Source organism: Porites lutea, chromosome 7, assembly GCF_958299795.1.
Source record: "Porites lutea chromosome 7, jaPorLute2.1, whole genome shotgun sequence".
Lineage (NCBI taxonomy): Eukaryota > Metazoa > Cnidaria > Anthozoa > Scleractinia > Poritidae > Porites > Porites lutea.
In genome coordinates, this window is record NC_133207.1 from 23,990,397 (window position 1) to 24,006,817 (window position 16,421).

General features: G+C 37.7%; 1 protein-coding gene across 1 annotated transcript; it reads left to right on the top strand.

Annotated features, from left to right (window-relative positions):
* The first annotated feature begins 510 nt into the window (after positions 1–510).
* LOC140943986 (dihydroxyacetone phosphate acyltransferase-like) lies at positions 511–13,267 on the top strand. The gene is made up of 14 exons (XM_073393093.1): positions 511–837; positions 2,385–2,561; positions 3,607–3,940; positions 4,266–4,417; positions 6,049–6,179; positions 6,542–6,693; positions 7,200–7,271; positions 8,069–8,359; positions 8,841–8,920; positions 9,563–9,706; positions 10,466–10,571; positions 10,909–11,002; positions 11,877–11,944; positions 12,580–13,267. The coding sequence occupies exons 1-14, from the start codon at positions 670–672 to the stop codon at positions 12,639–12,641; spliced, it is 2,031 nt and encodes a 676-aa protein (XP_073249194.1). The 5' UTR covers positions 511–669; the 3' UTR covers positions 12,642–13,267.
* Positions 13,268–16,421: the final 3,154 nt, after the last annotated feature.

Genomic DNA, 16,421 nt, shown 5'->3' on the forward strand with positions numbered 1-16,421 from the left:
CTCAAATTTTTTTTGACCAGTGTTTTCGAAACTTTTCCGGTTGGACCGAACCGATCCATTGAGTTTTGGACCGAAATTTACGGAAATTTTGGTTGAATGGATCCCTCCCTGGATCTCTCTATTTTTATTTATGCTTAACTTCCCCTCTACCCCGCCCCCCAAAATAAAAAAGAAATTAGAAATTAAGCGGCGGAGCAAAAGTGTTCCTGTTCTCTTCTTTCCGTTTCCTCTCCAAATATTTCGGTTTCGGAACGAACGCTCAGTCATGGTGATGGACTCCCGTCTGCTGTACTGAAAACGTTTTAGTTTATTTATTTGATTAGGTAGTTATTTTCCGCGTCAGCTTTCATTTTCTTCCTTCCTTTCTTTTAATTGCGTATTTTTTTCTACAAAGAGTTGACAATTTCTGTCGTTACCATATCAACTCCGATATCCGAAATCCACAATTCATAAAGCCAATCCAATATTTTGGTGTCCTTCCCGTGATCACCCCATTAAAGTCACGGCACATGTGCACTGCGTGATGCTACCTTTGGTAGAATTTTGCGCAATGCGACCCGAAACATTTTCTTCGTTTTCTGCGTCTAAACTCGTCCTTAGCATCCACAAATGTAAAATACCATGATTTAAAAGCACCTAGCTTAATCATATTAAGCTTTTCTGTCAAAAATGGAGCCCTTTGATCTTGATCTGTTGCAAGAGGGAGGCTGGAGTGATGTACTGTGGAGTTTGAAGCGCTATGCTCCAGATGGATACAAATTTGCTGTTAAGCGAACGCCTCATGAAATAAAAAGCGACGTTCTGAACTCCAGACGTGTTCAACATGCTATACAAAAGGTAATTATGATTTCTGTACCAATTTCGCGCCATAAGAAACCTTGCAGATTCTGTGACACAGGAAATGAAGAAGTATATATTACACAGCTGTTTTACTTGGGAAAGGCCAGAAAACGGATTATTTTTCTGTATACGTAGTCGTGAAACTTAGTCTCGGTTATGGGTTTTGATTAAAAATTTTGATTAAATACTGCATTCTGGACGTATAGCTCACAGTTATCTACAATGAGTGTAGAAAAGGAGAGGAAAGATTGTAGAACCCTGGAGAGGGAGGGAAGTCGCAGGGGTGGGGTGGAGAATTTAACCCGGTGAAACCCCGGAGAGTTTTTTAACGGGTTTAAACAAGACGCCAGATCTTTGTATTTTAACAAATAAGTAAGCAATTGAAGGAAGTTTCAAAGTTTTAGTCTACAGTAGAAAACACCAAAGAGGTAAACAGTGTTCTCCCCAAATTTTAGCTCAGCAGGTAAGGGACCATTCATGGCCATTAAGGCAAAAAATATGTGCCAGAGGTGCACTTTCCTGGGGGGAGGTGGGCAGTGGAGTGAGGGACATGACTTCGACCTCGCTGTGAAATTTAGGAGCTAAGTTCTCGGAAATGTCATTCCCTCATTTTACGACTTATTTTACGCAAATCAGCCGTTATCTTTAGACAGCTATCTAAAACGTTTGATTCCAATAATTTATTTTACTCTATCTTCAATGCTCTCTTTCCAAAATGTGTGGCCCATAAAGAGAAAAGCTGGGAATACTTTATTGCACTTCCATATATTCATTCATTGCCTTGATCAGATCGGATAACAACCTCTGTATTTTTTACAACAACTTATTTAATTTTAGTAAACCTTCAAGAGATTGCAGACAGTAAGAAGTGTTGTTTCAGATGGTACATTTTACCGGTAAATGCCTGATAAGGAGAACACTGGGTAAAACAAATTATGAAATAAAGTATTATGTATAGTTTTTAGAGATGGGTTTAGATTGAAGAGATAAGGATGCCATATGACAAACAAACTTGAACAATTTAGCCTAATTCAGGATCTGCCTATTTTCAATTCAAAGTAGACAGACTGCAAATTATAGTAGTTGCTAAAAAATATATCTACATGTCCCAACCGTTAATCAGTAGGATGCCTAAAATGGGTGCAATTCCACAATTGGTTTCGTCTCCATAACAGAAGAACATAGGGGTATTACCACTCCCCACTGGATAGAAAGCTAGTCTATCGCAGGGTTATACCCACCAGTTTGCAATCAGCACTCATTTATACACTGCAGTGAAGTGAGACATGCAGTAGAGAGAGAAGGCGTTGCCAAAGTACTAACAATAGCAGGTCTATCCCTGGAGGTTTGATCCTTTATAAAAAAAACAATGTTTAAGTTACTAATCAAACACCCTCAGTAGCCTAGACTGCAACTTCACAACAAGACTATAGTCTATAGCTTAGTGTTAACTAATCCTGCCTGGCAATTGCATATGCTGACAAAGTTGCCCAAGAGGTGACTGTCTTATTAATTCCTCCACTTTTTTAAAAATTCTATTCCAGACTGCTGAAGAAAGAAATGACACTGTTGAAGCTATCACCAATGAAGTGAAATCCATTTTAGAAGAAATGGGACATAACTTTAATCTTAGTAGCATCAGGGTTATGGCATTCATGCTGCGCAAAATTCTGTGCACTCTCTTCCGTAGAGTGCTAATCAACAGAGAAGGCCTGGAGAGGGTAAGTTAATTCTCATTGTAATCAAACCAGGAGGGATCCAGGAATTTTTTATTGGGTGTAGAGGAGAGGGGGAGGGAGGATCCAAACTTTGGTTCAGAAAGGACTGGACAAACTTTTCTGTTGCAAATTACTTCTCCCCCACACCCCCCACACCCCATCCCAAATAACAAAGATTGTACAGATTTTGCCAACATCATAGGAGGGTACCCAAAATCAATAAATTACATTTTTGAATATCCCTGGAATTTAGTTTACTGGCAAAATGCAATGCATGTTTCATTAAACTAAAAATCAGCCAGTTAAAAAGTGATATACAATCCTGTCGATGTAAGAATGTCAGTCTCAAACAAGCATCAGGTCTGATAGGGGGAGGGTGTCCCGACCCTCCCCCTGGATCTGCCACTGCGAACAAATTGTTGATCCACAAAATGTCCATACCCCCTGGACCCACCAACTCCCTCATCCCCCCTTTTTCCCTTGTTTGGAAGATCGTAAAAAGAGCTTACTCCTGTAAGCAAAGATGTCACCTGACAGTGGACTTTTTGCATTTTTAGGCTTTGCTTTTGCACCCAATTTTTGGCACAGATTGTCTCAATAAGAGTGTGAAGAAACTTATCTTGTCAAATTTGGTAGCCTTAAGGTATATTAAAAAGGGAGAAGCCCACGCTTCCTTCTGACACATGAGGCTTAAAAATGTCTTTGATTAAGCTCCCCATTTACATGTAAAATGCTAAGGTAGAGGAGTTCTTAATGCCCAAACCTCGTAAAGGGAAGATGTAACAAAAAATGTTAATAATGTTGTGTCAAATGGAATACTCATGTTCTGTATAAACTATCCTAATTATGCAGATATTATTTTTCTATATTTGGCTTTCTTCAATTTTAATAACAATTATTAAAATTGAAGAAGGCCAAATACAATATTACAATTATATTATTTTGAATATGTGTGTAATTGAATTGAGTAAATAAGTAAATAAATGAATAAATAAATTGTTAAATTGTGTTAGCCTATCATATTAAAATAAATTTATATTATTTTCAGTTACGAGATGCTGCCAAGAAGAACCCAGTTGTGTTTATTCCATCTCACAGAAGCTACTTGGACTTTCTTCTTGTCTCTTTCATCTGCTTTTCCGCAGATATTCCACTGCCATTTATTGCAGCTGCTGCAGATTTCATGAACATGAGGGTCGTTCGCACCCTTTTCAGAAACAGTGGGGCTTTTTTCATGCGGCGTTCTTTCATGTCGGATCCCTTATACTGGGTTGTGTTTACTGAGTACATTCAGAATCAGCTTCAGTTTGGTGATCAGCCTCTTGAATTCTTTTTGGAGGGTACACGAAGTAGAACAGGGAAATTTCTCCAGCCCAGGCTTGGTAGGTGTTAATGTCCTGCTAATTTTGCTACCCATTTTTGTATAGGAATAGTGAAAATCAAAATTAGTGAAAAGGAAAATGTTGAAAGATCACTATAAATTTTTGAAAATGCTACCAATCATGCAAACATTATTCAAAAGAGATTTTATTTATCAATCATGGTTACACCCATTACAATCTGTAGATTGTTGCATTTTGCAAACAAGTGCTGCAGATGCCAACTTAACTGGAAACTGGGGTGTGGACCACCAAAAAGTCTGTAAATTGAACTCCTAGTGAACTGTTAGTGCATTGTGACCTGCATATTTTGCATATTATATTGTAGGGGTTCTTTCCATGGTTGTTGACTTGTACACAACTGTGCGAGTACCAGATGTTCTCATTTGTCCAATAAGCATCAGTTATGACAGGGTTCCAGAAGAATCACTCTATGCATATGAGCTGTTGGGAATACCCAAACCAAAGGAATCTTTGAGAGTAAGAATTGACTGATGACTATACAGTGTACTGTAAATTCTCTCGTAATGGACGCATCTTGCTTAAAATAACCACTCCTTAAAATATTGCCAACTATGAGTAAGCAGTGTGCAAAGAAAGTCATGTCCAATAGCCCGAGGCTAGTGGATTTTGCTATTGGGCTAGTGATTTTTGCTCTTAACTTGCCCAACAGGCAAGTGCTGTTTTTTGAGGAAATTCAAATTAGTAGGATTGGATGTGTAATCAATCCTACTAATCAAAAATGGTTTTGGGGCTAGTTTAAATGACTTGTGGGCTAGTACATGCTAGCTACAGCTTGCCCGAGTGGCAGGCTGTAAAACTGACTTTCTTTGCACCCTGGTAAGTCCCTGCTTTCTTGCATTCATTTTTCCACTGTTTTTAAGCTGGGCACCTTCCATGACTAAGGCTTGGCATTGGCCATTTTCTTCTTTTTTTTTTGCATCTTCGTGGATCATTGCAAAGCCAAGTTAGTTTAGTTATTCTGGTCAAATATGTCAGCTCAGACAATAAAAGTAATTATGACGAGGTCAATAAAAGTGTGGAAAAAATATCGAGCAATTTAATTTGAGCAAAAAGCTCAAAACAGGAGAATTCTTTTCTACTGAGAGACAAAAGTAGGAAAACCCCAGCTGGCAAGATCTTGGGCCATTTTGCGACTATCCTGCACGACTAGCAATGATGCGCAATGACTTCATGACAGACTGCGTCATGTAAATTAGACCCACAACAGTCGTACTACCCATTGTGGATGTCATAAGTGAAAATTGTGCACATGTGGATGGTCAAAAGTCATGAGGTATGCTAGTCGTGCACAATAGTCATTAGCAAAAATCGTACCATTTAAATCGGCCATTAGAAAGAGTTGATATAGCCAGGGAGGGACTCCCTTACACAATTAGCTATGTACATCGCAGGTACGTGTATGTGCCGCCCTGAAGGATTTGTTTTTTTTATTTGCTTTTTATAGATCTTAAAACAGGTATAGACTTTCCCCATTTTGGTCTGGAATTGGGTGTGGTTCTTGAAGGAACTATGCAAGTGTATGAACATATTTCTCATTTCATTTCCAAATGAATAAGAACAAAAGAGTATTAAGTGGACTCAAACAGGATTTAAAGAAATCTTTTTGTTTATAGTGTTCTAAGCTAAGTAATGATGACATAATTTTAGGTCTGAAAACGGGTTTATGATTTAGAGGCCAGGTCTGAAAATGGATGTGAAAAATGACATTTTTTGGTCTGAAATAGGGCCAGGAGAACTGAGTGGCACAGCTTATGAAGAATTCATAGAAGTACCTCTCCCTCTGGGGTTGAGTGTTGTGTGTCCCAAGGGCCAATTTTCTCATAACAGTAATACATGACAATGGGTAATGTGAAGTAATAAAATGATCCTCCAACAAATTCTCTCAACTAATTCTGAAAGTACACATGGAGATTAGTCAGGAGAATTTAGGTGTGGATATTGGGCCTTGAAGGGCTAAATTGACCCAGCAAATTGACCGAGAGAACAACTGAAGGTACAGTTATTCTAATCTGAAATATGCTAGTAAAGCAAATAAGATAATTTTCTTTTTAGTTATAAGTAATGAGCTTCTTTAACTTTTTTTCAAGGGTTTGATTAAAAGCAGATCAGTCCTGTCAGAAGATTATGGAAGTATTCACATCCACATTGGAGAACTTCTACCAATGAGTAGATATATCCAAGGAAAGCTTAACAGAGTAGACAATGCTTGCATACCAAGGTAAAAATGTTAAAAAGAAAGCCATGATAATGAAAAAAAGATTTTTAGAAGTTGCTGAAAAATAAAATAATGAAGTTTTCCAGATTTGTTTCCCTTTAATTGCCCTTGATTCAGGTTGACATTCAATAATGAAGGAGAAAAATTGAGTGCAGTGACAAAGTTTACATAGATCAAAGAAAAATGGTAAAAAGTAAGCAAGACTTACACTATTTAATTTAGAATTGATCGATGCCACCCACCCATTTCTAGTAGAATGTGTATTTGTGACTGTCACAAATGACGGTGATGAATAATAATTATCTTATCTTCTTCTTCAAATATTTTTAATTGTTGTTCTTTTTGTTCCTTTTTGCTTCTTCCAGGCACCTCTTCCACTTTCTATCTGATGAAGAAAAGAAGGTTGTCAAATCTCTGGGGTATAAAATTCTCTCAGACCTTCAATTAGGAATGATTTGCCCTTCCAGCATCTTAGTGGCTACTGTTATGCTTCAGAACTTGAATGGAATTCCTTATGGTACATTTTCTTCTTTTAATTTTCTTAATTCATGATAGATAAGATCCACTATTGCAATAACACTGAACAGTGTCAATTAGTCAGTCACCCAGTTAGTTGGTGAGTCTGTTAGACAGTTTGTCTGTCAGACAGGGAATCAGTCAGTTTCACAACCAGTGACATTTTTTTAACTTTGGCTACATCACGATGAATACAGTGTTTTTGAGAAGAAAGTGTTGCACTTGCTCTTTTGGCCATGTGAATTTATCTCACTTTCATTTTTTCTAGGTAAAAGCTAAAAACTTCTCAGGCCTGACAATACCATTTTCATTATTACCTGATTAATTATCTTACCTCACTACATGTATAATTATTACTATCATTTTATACAGTCTTATATGGTTTGGTTAGTCTTAACACAGGATAAGACACAGCCAGAGAAAGTTGATTCAAACTTTGTTGCATTGTTTAGCCTTTTTTGTCTCTTATTTTGTCCATTTGAACTATGGTATCATTTGTTCTTATAGATAAATTGGTGGAAGAATTCACCTGGTTGAAGGAACTGTGTCGCATGTGGGATATTCCTATAAAATCTGCAGGTTTGACAATGCACTGCATTGACTATATCAATCATAATAATTATAGAGAACCTAGCTTAGGTCGATCTCAAAAAGAGAAGAACAGTGCCCCTTTCCCCTTTAATACTATTTGGAGAACATTCGGTTGTACACTTGATGGCTAGTAACATCTGCGAGGTAGCACCAAGATCCTAGTTCTGGGCCCCCTACAGACTCAACGAATTACCGGAAGTGCGCTTCAAATTTCCTCTCAACCTGGTTGGCAATTTGATAATACATTGTAGCTTTTTTAACTGGACAGTCATGGTGCATACCCAAATCCTGGTGGACCCCTAGAACAAGGTTTTTAGCACTGGCTCACAGACGGACTTGACCAGAGGTTTTATTGTTTCGTCTGTAGTGCAGGCTACAATACCCGTCACATTAGTTGGGACAGCTTTTCCTCCCCCTTCAATGTTGGTTTTTGCGAGTTGGCATGTCAGAAGCAAAAAAATCAACACTGGGAGGGCAGGAGCACAACTTTTAGTCGGAATATGGGTACAGCATGGGCTGTCCCAACTTAATGTGACGAGGATTGTAGCCTTTAACTGGACTTTGCCTGAAACGAACAAGAAGTTGATGAGGAAAGCCTCAGGCATAGTGGGCGTAGTGGTAAGGGATTAACTACCACTGAACAGGAAATTCTTTTGCGGATTACTGAAAATCGCCAAATATCATTTTTTTTTTTTTTTTTTTAAGCAGTGGTTATAAACACTTTCTTTGTAATTCTGTTATGTGAATCTCAGTGTAGTTTTTTTTGTTTTTCTTTTCGATGCAAGGTGACTCCAATAACGTAGTTCTGGTGGATGAAAGTATTGATTTCTTAAAATCATCCTTGGAAAAAACTGAAAGTGGTTTTGTCAGAATCAAAGAATGCCAGACCACAGGAGATAAAGAAAGAACAGTTCCCGGAACAGCTGCAACCAACAGCCCTGCAAGAAACATCAAAGACGAAGCTGCTCTACACATGCTCTTGGCATGCAAGAGAAATGTGCTGCTGTTTCATTTCTTCAGAACTGGAATGTTTTCCTTGGCTGCGCAAAGGCAGGCGGCCTCGGAAAAACACTTAGGTGAGTAAGGCGCGTTTAAAAATTCGTTTTAGGGAAGTAGTGAGGAGAAGTCGTTACATCTCGTTGCCATGGTAGCAAAATGACTGGATCTCAAATAACCATGGTTCTGCAAATAATTATGGCAAAAAAATTGACTAGTATGACTTACTGTGCATAACTGCACTCAGGAACAAAACGGCAGCCCATACTTTTTACCATCGTTTGACAATGCAAATGGCCGTCTCTAGTAAGACAGATTGTTGAGATGCACAAATTTGGCTACCATGGTAATGTGATATCACACTTCTCCTTTCTGTTAAGAATCGCGTTTCGGTACGGCTAACAGAAGATATCACCAGAATATTTCATCTTGAAACGATCTTGTCCTTTCCTTTTTTGGAGACCAGTGCTTTTATTGCGTGTAGAGTATTAAATGCATCAGAAAGCCATACTGACTTATCTACACCCACTGGAATAACTAATTTTTTTGCTTTTCTTTTAGTTCAACTATTTGCCGACTTTCAGTTTCTGGCAAAACTTTTGGTAAAAGAAGTCCCTCAAGTTACTGAAAGAACCAACGTGGTAATTATATGCTTTCACATTCGTGCCACCTCTATTTGTGCAGGGTGCCTCACGTGGTCTATCTCTCTATATACTTATTTATTCATTCGCTTGTTCGTTCGTTCGCTCGTCCAGTTTCTATAATTCTGCTGAGGTAATCATCTTTCTTGGTCTCAGTAGCGTGTTCTTCAGGCAGCAGTTTCGACTTTCGATTGTGGTAAAATCGAGGAAAACTCCGCTTGTTGTTTTGAATACGTTCCCTAAAAAGGTTAAATCGGAGTTACTTTGGCAACTTCACCATTTTCTACCTTTCCCTTATTCTCCTCCAGTTCCTAAGCTCTGTTTTTCTATTTTACTGGCTTTATTTTTTTTTCATGTTATGTTTTTCCTTGCTCGACATTTTTTCGGTCCACAGTGTAACCGCAACAGCAAAGATCGGATCTTTTTATGTTTTTGGGAACGTGCCCACCTACCCCTCCCCTACGCCAACATTAAGACTTAATTCTCGCTTAGGGCAAAATATTGGCTTAAGGGAGGGGTGGGTGGGCAGTTTCCCCAGAAACCTTAATTGCGGAATGCCAGTATTGTTAGCCCCGTAAGAAAGTGTACTTCGTCTACACGAGAAGGATGTATCGTTTGAATAATAATTATTGTTTCTTGTAGACTTTTGAATACTTCCGAGAGACAACTCAGTTACTCGAACAGCATGGTTCCGTCAACGTTAAAAACGGAAGGGTAATGTTACTCCAGGAAAAAGATGTCAGCTTTAGTGCAAACATGTGGAAACCTATCCTAACGGCCTACTGGGTAAGACCAGTTCGACTTTTTTCTTCAGATAATAATTTTTTTTGTTAGGTCCCTTCTATATTAGATTGAAAACAAGTTATAAAAAATTGTCTCAAAGTCCATTTTATTTACTAGAAAAAGCATATGCCTTACGTATATGTGTAGTTCCATGTTGTCACTGATCATTCTTTTTTATCCTGAGTGGCGTAGTGTTACCGTGAACAGAGACAGAGACCACACTATGCGTGAAGTGGTCGCTTACAAGAGGTTTAAAAACACTAGAAATCTAAAAAAACCGGCAGGCCAAAAAGTGGTCGCGGTCGCTTAATGAGAGGTGTTCGTTTACGAGAGATTTAATCGTAGGGCTTTTAATGGGAAATTTTTGGTGTGTTTGATCGCTGGTCGTCTACGGGAGGTGGTCGCACATGGAAGTTCAACTGTACTGTACTTTCATTGTAAATTTTTCCGAGAAAGCTGTTCCAGCGACAACGTAAAATTGATCGTCGAATGGTTCTTTTTCTTTCTTTCTTTTATTTTCTTTTGACGTTTGATGAAAACTTGTGGAGCCCCATCAAAAAGCAACAGCATCTCTAAAGAGAAAAGCCGTGCTAAATTTGAGGGAAATTCGAAACGACTGTTACCTGTTGCCTGTTGCGGATGGGCCCTTTTTTGCTTATGTTATGCCGTAAAATTTATATCCCGGCGTTTGTATTTTCATTGAAATACTCCCTGCATTACGTTACAGTGGTTTTACGGCGCTCTCTAAATTTCTTACTTTAGATCACTTGTCACTTTTTTGTCAATTGCCCGGATGGGAACCATGAGAGACCGCTGACTGAGATTATAAAGCAGGTTCAGGACAAAGCAGTCGAGCTCGTACTCACAGGTAGGAAAAAGAACGTTTCAATTCCCGCACCTCGGGATGACCAACGGGAAAACTCTCTTGACCATAATTATGCAACTTAGGGCCTGTTTACATGGAGGTGGGAGACTCCAGGTAGGTAAGGTAACCCGCTTAGGTGAGTTATCCCGCCTGTCTACATGTATATAATCCTTCATTTTAATTTGGTCATGTTTACATGATAAGTGGGGTGACCCGCCGCGGGTTACCTCAACCTGGGGTACCCCACCTTTATGTAAACAGGCCGTTAGGCCCTGACATCTTTTGGCCCTCTATTGACAGTATGTGTTGATACAGACAACGTGTGTATATTTGTCTTTAGGAGACGTAAAATTCTACGAAGTTCTCTCACTTGACCTGCTGAAGAATTCCCTTATGGCCTTGGCTGATTTGGGTGTAATCAAGGCGAATAAAAGGTGACTCTATTGTACTGCTATGCTTGTGTTAAATCGTCGTGGCAAAAAGAAATACAGCAAAAACCTGCGAATAAGAACCTGTATTTTTAAGAACCTGTTAGGCTAAAATTTCCTGGTTAGGACCTCTCTTTACAAAAACCTGTTAAGCCTACAATTTTAAATAGGTTCTATTTAAAAAAAAAATCTGTACACTTGGGCAAATAAATAAGTCAACAATCAGGATCCTCTTTGGAGACATAGGTGCCTTATCACTCCAACTGCAATGTAATAGTATGCAGAATTTATTTGCTACATTTTACTGGCCTTCTTTTTCGTAAAAAAAGAAAAGCAATTATTAAGGTGATGATAGTAGTAATTCTGTCAAACTATTCTTGCTTACTTCCTGACAAATTTAGTCGATATTTGTGTACACTTTTTCTCATTAGCATACACAGCACACAACAGACCAATTCCGATTTTTTAAATTTCATACTTGGCTGCGAGGCTTGGGGGAATAAAACAAAAGAAATTATCTTGAGGCTCAGCAATGAATAATACATTTATTTTGTTTTATTCTTCCAAGCCTCTGAGCCAAACTTGTATGAATTTTAGTATATTGAAAATGGTCTATTACTTCACTCGGAAAGGTTTAGTCCGATATAGCAAATATTCGGTAAGACAATTGACTGTATTTGGGTGGTGCCTTTGTAAACTTGTAGCGGGCACACAAACGACTGATGTTCGTTCAAACGTTTAATTAATTAAACACATGTATTTTGGTATGTTGCAGTGCCGATAATGGCATTTTGATCTCAAACTTGTAGCGGGCACACAAACGACTGCTGTTCGTTCAAATGTTTAATTAATTAAACACTTGTATTTTGGTATGTTGCAGTGCCGATAATGGCATTTTGATCTCAGTGCCAAGTAGTGCGAAGGTTGCGGAAACATGTCAGAAGATTGGTAAACTACCCTTTTTTTCTTCATTTGTGGTGAATAATAATGCTTGCGAGTCTGCTACCTTGATTTCTGCACAGATTCAAACGTATTACCCAGTAGCTTTCATATTAACAGAGTTACGCTGACTTATCGACCCATGAGGCCATTTCCGAGTTCTAAAACCCTCACATTCAAAACGAGGCTTTGTGCTAAACCATTTTTGGGAATCATTTTCATGATTTTGATAAAATACATGTAGGGCGTAGCTGGCCTCGTGATCCAGATATAAACAATATTTTAAGGGAAATTGGGTGGTTTATGGATTGTAATTAGACCTGTTAGTCATGCATGGAATATCCTAAAAATGCGTAACCCTGGATCCCTTTAAATCTGCAAAGAACCAGGCCTTAATCTATATGATCGCGACATTGACAAGGAAAACTTGCTCGTATAAACGCGGCTTTTTAAAAATAAACAGTACTGTAGTACTTCTTCTTACAAGGTTTCTTCGAACCAGCGTAAGTAGGGTTTTCATTCTTATAAATAATAATAATAATAATAATAATAATAAAAATAATGAGAAGGCGTAGCCTAACTTTGCTTTGCTGTCATGTTTTATGTTGGTTTCGATTTGTTTTGTGTTGTTTTTTTTTCTGCAGGTGAATTTCTGGACTTGCCTTCCACAACTGCAGTGTTTCCTGCGCCCATTTCAAAGCTGTAAATTAGAACACAGAGCACAAATCGTTGTTACTTTGAAAAAATAACATGGATTGATACCGTAACATCATTGCCATGCCATGGGAAGTCTGCATTCAAAAATGGATTATTGATTATCCTCACGATTGACAGAAGGGTTCTTGTGACTGCTATATGTTTATGCTGCTGTTTATGGGAGAACGAATAAGGACATAACCGTTTTAGAAGGCTGAACAAAATAAGTAAATGAAAAAGCAGGGAATGTAAAAGGATAAAGAACTAAAACTAGTATATTTCAGTATTTCATATCTCATACCTAATGGAAAGTCTAATTTTATTAACTAAAATTTATTAATAAATACAGTGAAATCCCGCGTTTAAAAACTTATTTCAAAATAAACTGTGAAAATTTACTGTCAAGCAAATAGAAACTGATTTTAGGTGGAAGAATGTGTATCTTATAATGAATTAATCAACGACGTAAATAGTCATATTAAAGCGCAACTAATTTATCAGAAATTCACTCAATTTTTTATACTTCAAAACTGTTTTAACAAAAAGTGGAAATCTTAACATCGAAGAACTTGACTTAATAAATGATGAAGTGCAAAGAAAACAGGTTGAAAGGTTTAGGGATGATCATCTGTAAAATATGAATTAAGAATATTAAACGAATGAAGTGTTTTAAGTCTGGGAGAATAGCCATATACTTTGTCCGTAGTCTGCTACACAGCCGTTTTTAGTGTTCTCCCCACTAAAGGAGCGTTGCGTGACGACACTAAAAACGGCTGTGTAGCAGACTACCTTGTCCGCTGACATTAAGAAAATGCATTCGAAGGTAAAAACCTAATGTTTCTGCTTTTACGGGGAGCAAGGGTGGCGCAGTGGCACTCGCCTCCGACCAACGTGGCCCGGGTTCGAATCCTGGCGTCGGCGACACCATATGTGGGTTGAGTTTGTGGTTGTTTCCCTCACTTGCTCCGAGAAGTTTTTCTCCAGGTACTCCCCTCTTCTTAAAAGCCAACACTTCCAAATTCAATTCCATCTGGAACTCACAGACACGTTTCAACAAGTTCTTAAGAACTGCTAAGTGCTCCGGGGGTAAACAATTGCAATTACAAACTACAATTTTAGGCAGTTCGATTCCGCTTCAGTTGCCTGGCATTCGCTTGACGAGGTTGCGCGCGCTCAATTTCAGCTTATCTCCGTCAGCCTAAATGGCTCCTTAAACAATATTCCATCGCCGTTGGTAAACTGAGAAGCTCAAACCTAGTCTATCGAGCTTCTGATTCGTTTCAAGGCGTTTTGGTCCAATTTCACTTCTTTATTTCGGTATATTTTCTAACGAAATTTAAAGTGCACTTGGCTTTTGTTTGGTGTTTTATGTCGGGTGTCGCTCTTCTCACAGCTTTTCCTGGTTATGGACCAGGTCAGTAAACATTTGTTTTTTTACGAGTCGAGTACTTTCCCTATAAACTATTTATACGTTTTATAAGCTCTTTAAAGAAGGTTACAGTGAACGGCATTTTCGCACCATTTTCCATGAGAAGTGACCTCTAATCGGGCATTAAAGGCTACCTTACACGGCACCGGACCGGACCTAACAGTGGGTGGGTAGATCAGGCCGGGGGGGGCAAAAATAGTGGGGTGGGGAGGGGGCTATTTTGAAAGAACCCATTTAGTAAGGAGCAGTGATTACTAGAGGGCTTGACTGGGAAGTACCTTGTTTTTACTTTGAGCCAGCCAGCCGAATCAGGCGTCTGCTGAGAATAATTATCATGATAATTGCGCAGCTCAGTGGGAGGCGCAGAGAGTTACCCAGTGTCCTGGGTGGGGAGGGTGAAAGTCTTGGTACCAAAGACATACTTATTTGAGGACCAGTAGACACTCACTGAAGCCATGTTTACATAAATTCAGTGAGATATATTTTATTTATATATTTGTTATCTATAACTTTTTAATCAGCCGGGCTGTACCTGAGTCATTTTCACGGCACCCCGTTGCAATTGCAATCTGTTGTTGGTCTCTCATTTTTGCCCACTCTCCTACTTTCTTCAGTGGTTTTTTTTTTTATATTTCACTCAGTTTAGTGGCCTTTTCTCAGTTACTGAATTTGCTAAATCGCGTGACAAAGCTCAATAGTGGTGCACTTACAGATCGGAAAAAGATATCGGTTATCAATAACAGACACTGCATCCCACCCAATTTCCCACACCATAACAAATGACTTTTGCTAATCTTCAATTTAGCTGTGGTTTTCCTGAGTAGTTTGACGAAAGCAGCAGCAATAGCTCGCAATGGTAGTATTCCGGTGTTTTCATACATTTTTTTTCCCAACAGATGAAAATAGGCCTAAGGATTCTTTGCCAAGGAGGATACCTCTAATTATTATAATTATTCTCAGCATAGGCCTGATGGCAAAGTAAAAACAAGGTACTTACCAGTCAAGCCCTCTAGTAAACACTGCTTATTATCATTATTATTATTATTATTATTATTATTATTATGATTATTATGATTATTATTATTTTATTATTTTTTTTTTATAAAATCCTATTTACAATTAATTCGCTTAAAAAAAGAAAAAACTATTCATTCAAAAACACTATTTACAATTCCTGTCGATTTAAAAAGCACTTAATTTAGCTTAAAAAAAGTTAATTTAACTAAGAAAAATTTTTTCTAATTAAAAACATTTCATTTCAATAAAAAAAACTGTCAACCTCTAAAATTCAAAAGTTTCTTTCAACTGCTAAAGAAACAAAAAAATAGTAATAATAATAATGAAATAAAAAGATATATATGAAGTAAAGAAACACATTATTATTATTATTATTATTATCTCACGCAGCATTTGTAAATTGCCTGTAGGTAGCGAGATTTACAATTGTACATTCAAAAACTCGAATAAAGTTTCCATTATTATTATTATTATTATTATTATTATTATTATTATTATTATTACTATTATTATTATTATTATTTTTAATATTATTATTATTATTATTATTATTGTTACAAAAGCTTTTCCATGGGGTGTCCACCATTGCAAAAGAAAGGAGGAGGCTACCCTAGGCACTTAGAAAATTCTCAGGAGCACACATCACGGTATTATCATTCTCCATTTGTTTCTTTTCGTGTTTCTTTTCAAAGAAAAGCCTGTGTGAAGGTGGTTGGAAATTAAAACAGTAGATTAGAATCATCTTTATTTAACTGAATAAAGCCTGAGGGTTTAATCAAAAATGTTTTTTAAACCATTTTTTTTAGAATCGGATTTAGCAACCAAATCAAAGTGACTCTGCACTTCCCATTAAATCGAAATTGAACGCAGATCATCCTTTATTACTGTGCCTTTTTCTTGAAGCAATTCTTTACGCTATCTTGAGAAAGATTTCTGACCTTTACACGGGGTCTTTAGCATAGCAAACAAGGCAATTAGCCTGTTACCGCCGGTATTAACATTTAGCCTTTTCCGACAAAGATAAATGAAATCCCAAGTAAACGTACCAAATAAATGAGAGAAACGGGTTTTTGTTGTTGTGTTGTTTATCAGAAAAGAAAGGCACCTTTTGAATCACTTTGAGAGAAAAGCCATTTTTGTTGTCCTACCAACAGAAAAAGAAGTTATTTTGTAATATGACTGTTTATGAAAACACTTGTTTTTACCTTTACTTTATCATTTTATGCCGGTCGGATACTCAAGTCTCTCAGATGCCGAGTTTGATAAGTAAACCTCCTTGAATTCTGCGGTATCTCTTTCCTCCCGGAAGAGTAACCAGATATGGAATCAGGCCAATCAGCACAG

Bases quoted from the DNA above. Each gene is read 5' to 3' on its own strand.
- LOC140943986 (XM_073393093.1), top strand. From the start codon at position 670: ATGGAGCCCTTTGATCTTGATCTGTTGCAAGAGGGAGGCTGGAGTGAT. The intron at 2,562-3,606 runs GTAAGTTAATTC...TATTATTTTCAG, and splicing joins ACAGAGAAGGCCTGGAGAGG to TTACGAGATGCTGCCAAGAA. The intron at 10,572-10,908 runs GTAGGAAAAAGA...ATTTGTCTTTAG, and splicing joins AGTCGAGCTCGTACTCACAG to GAGACGTAAAATTCTACGAA.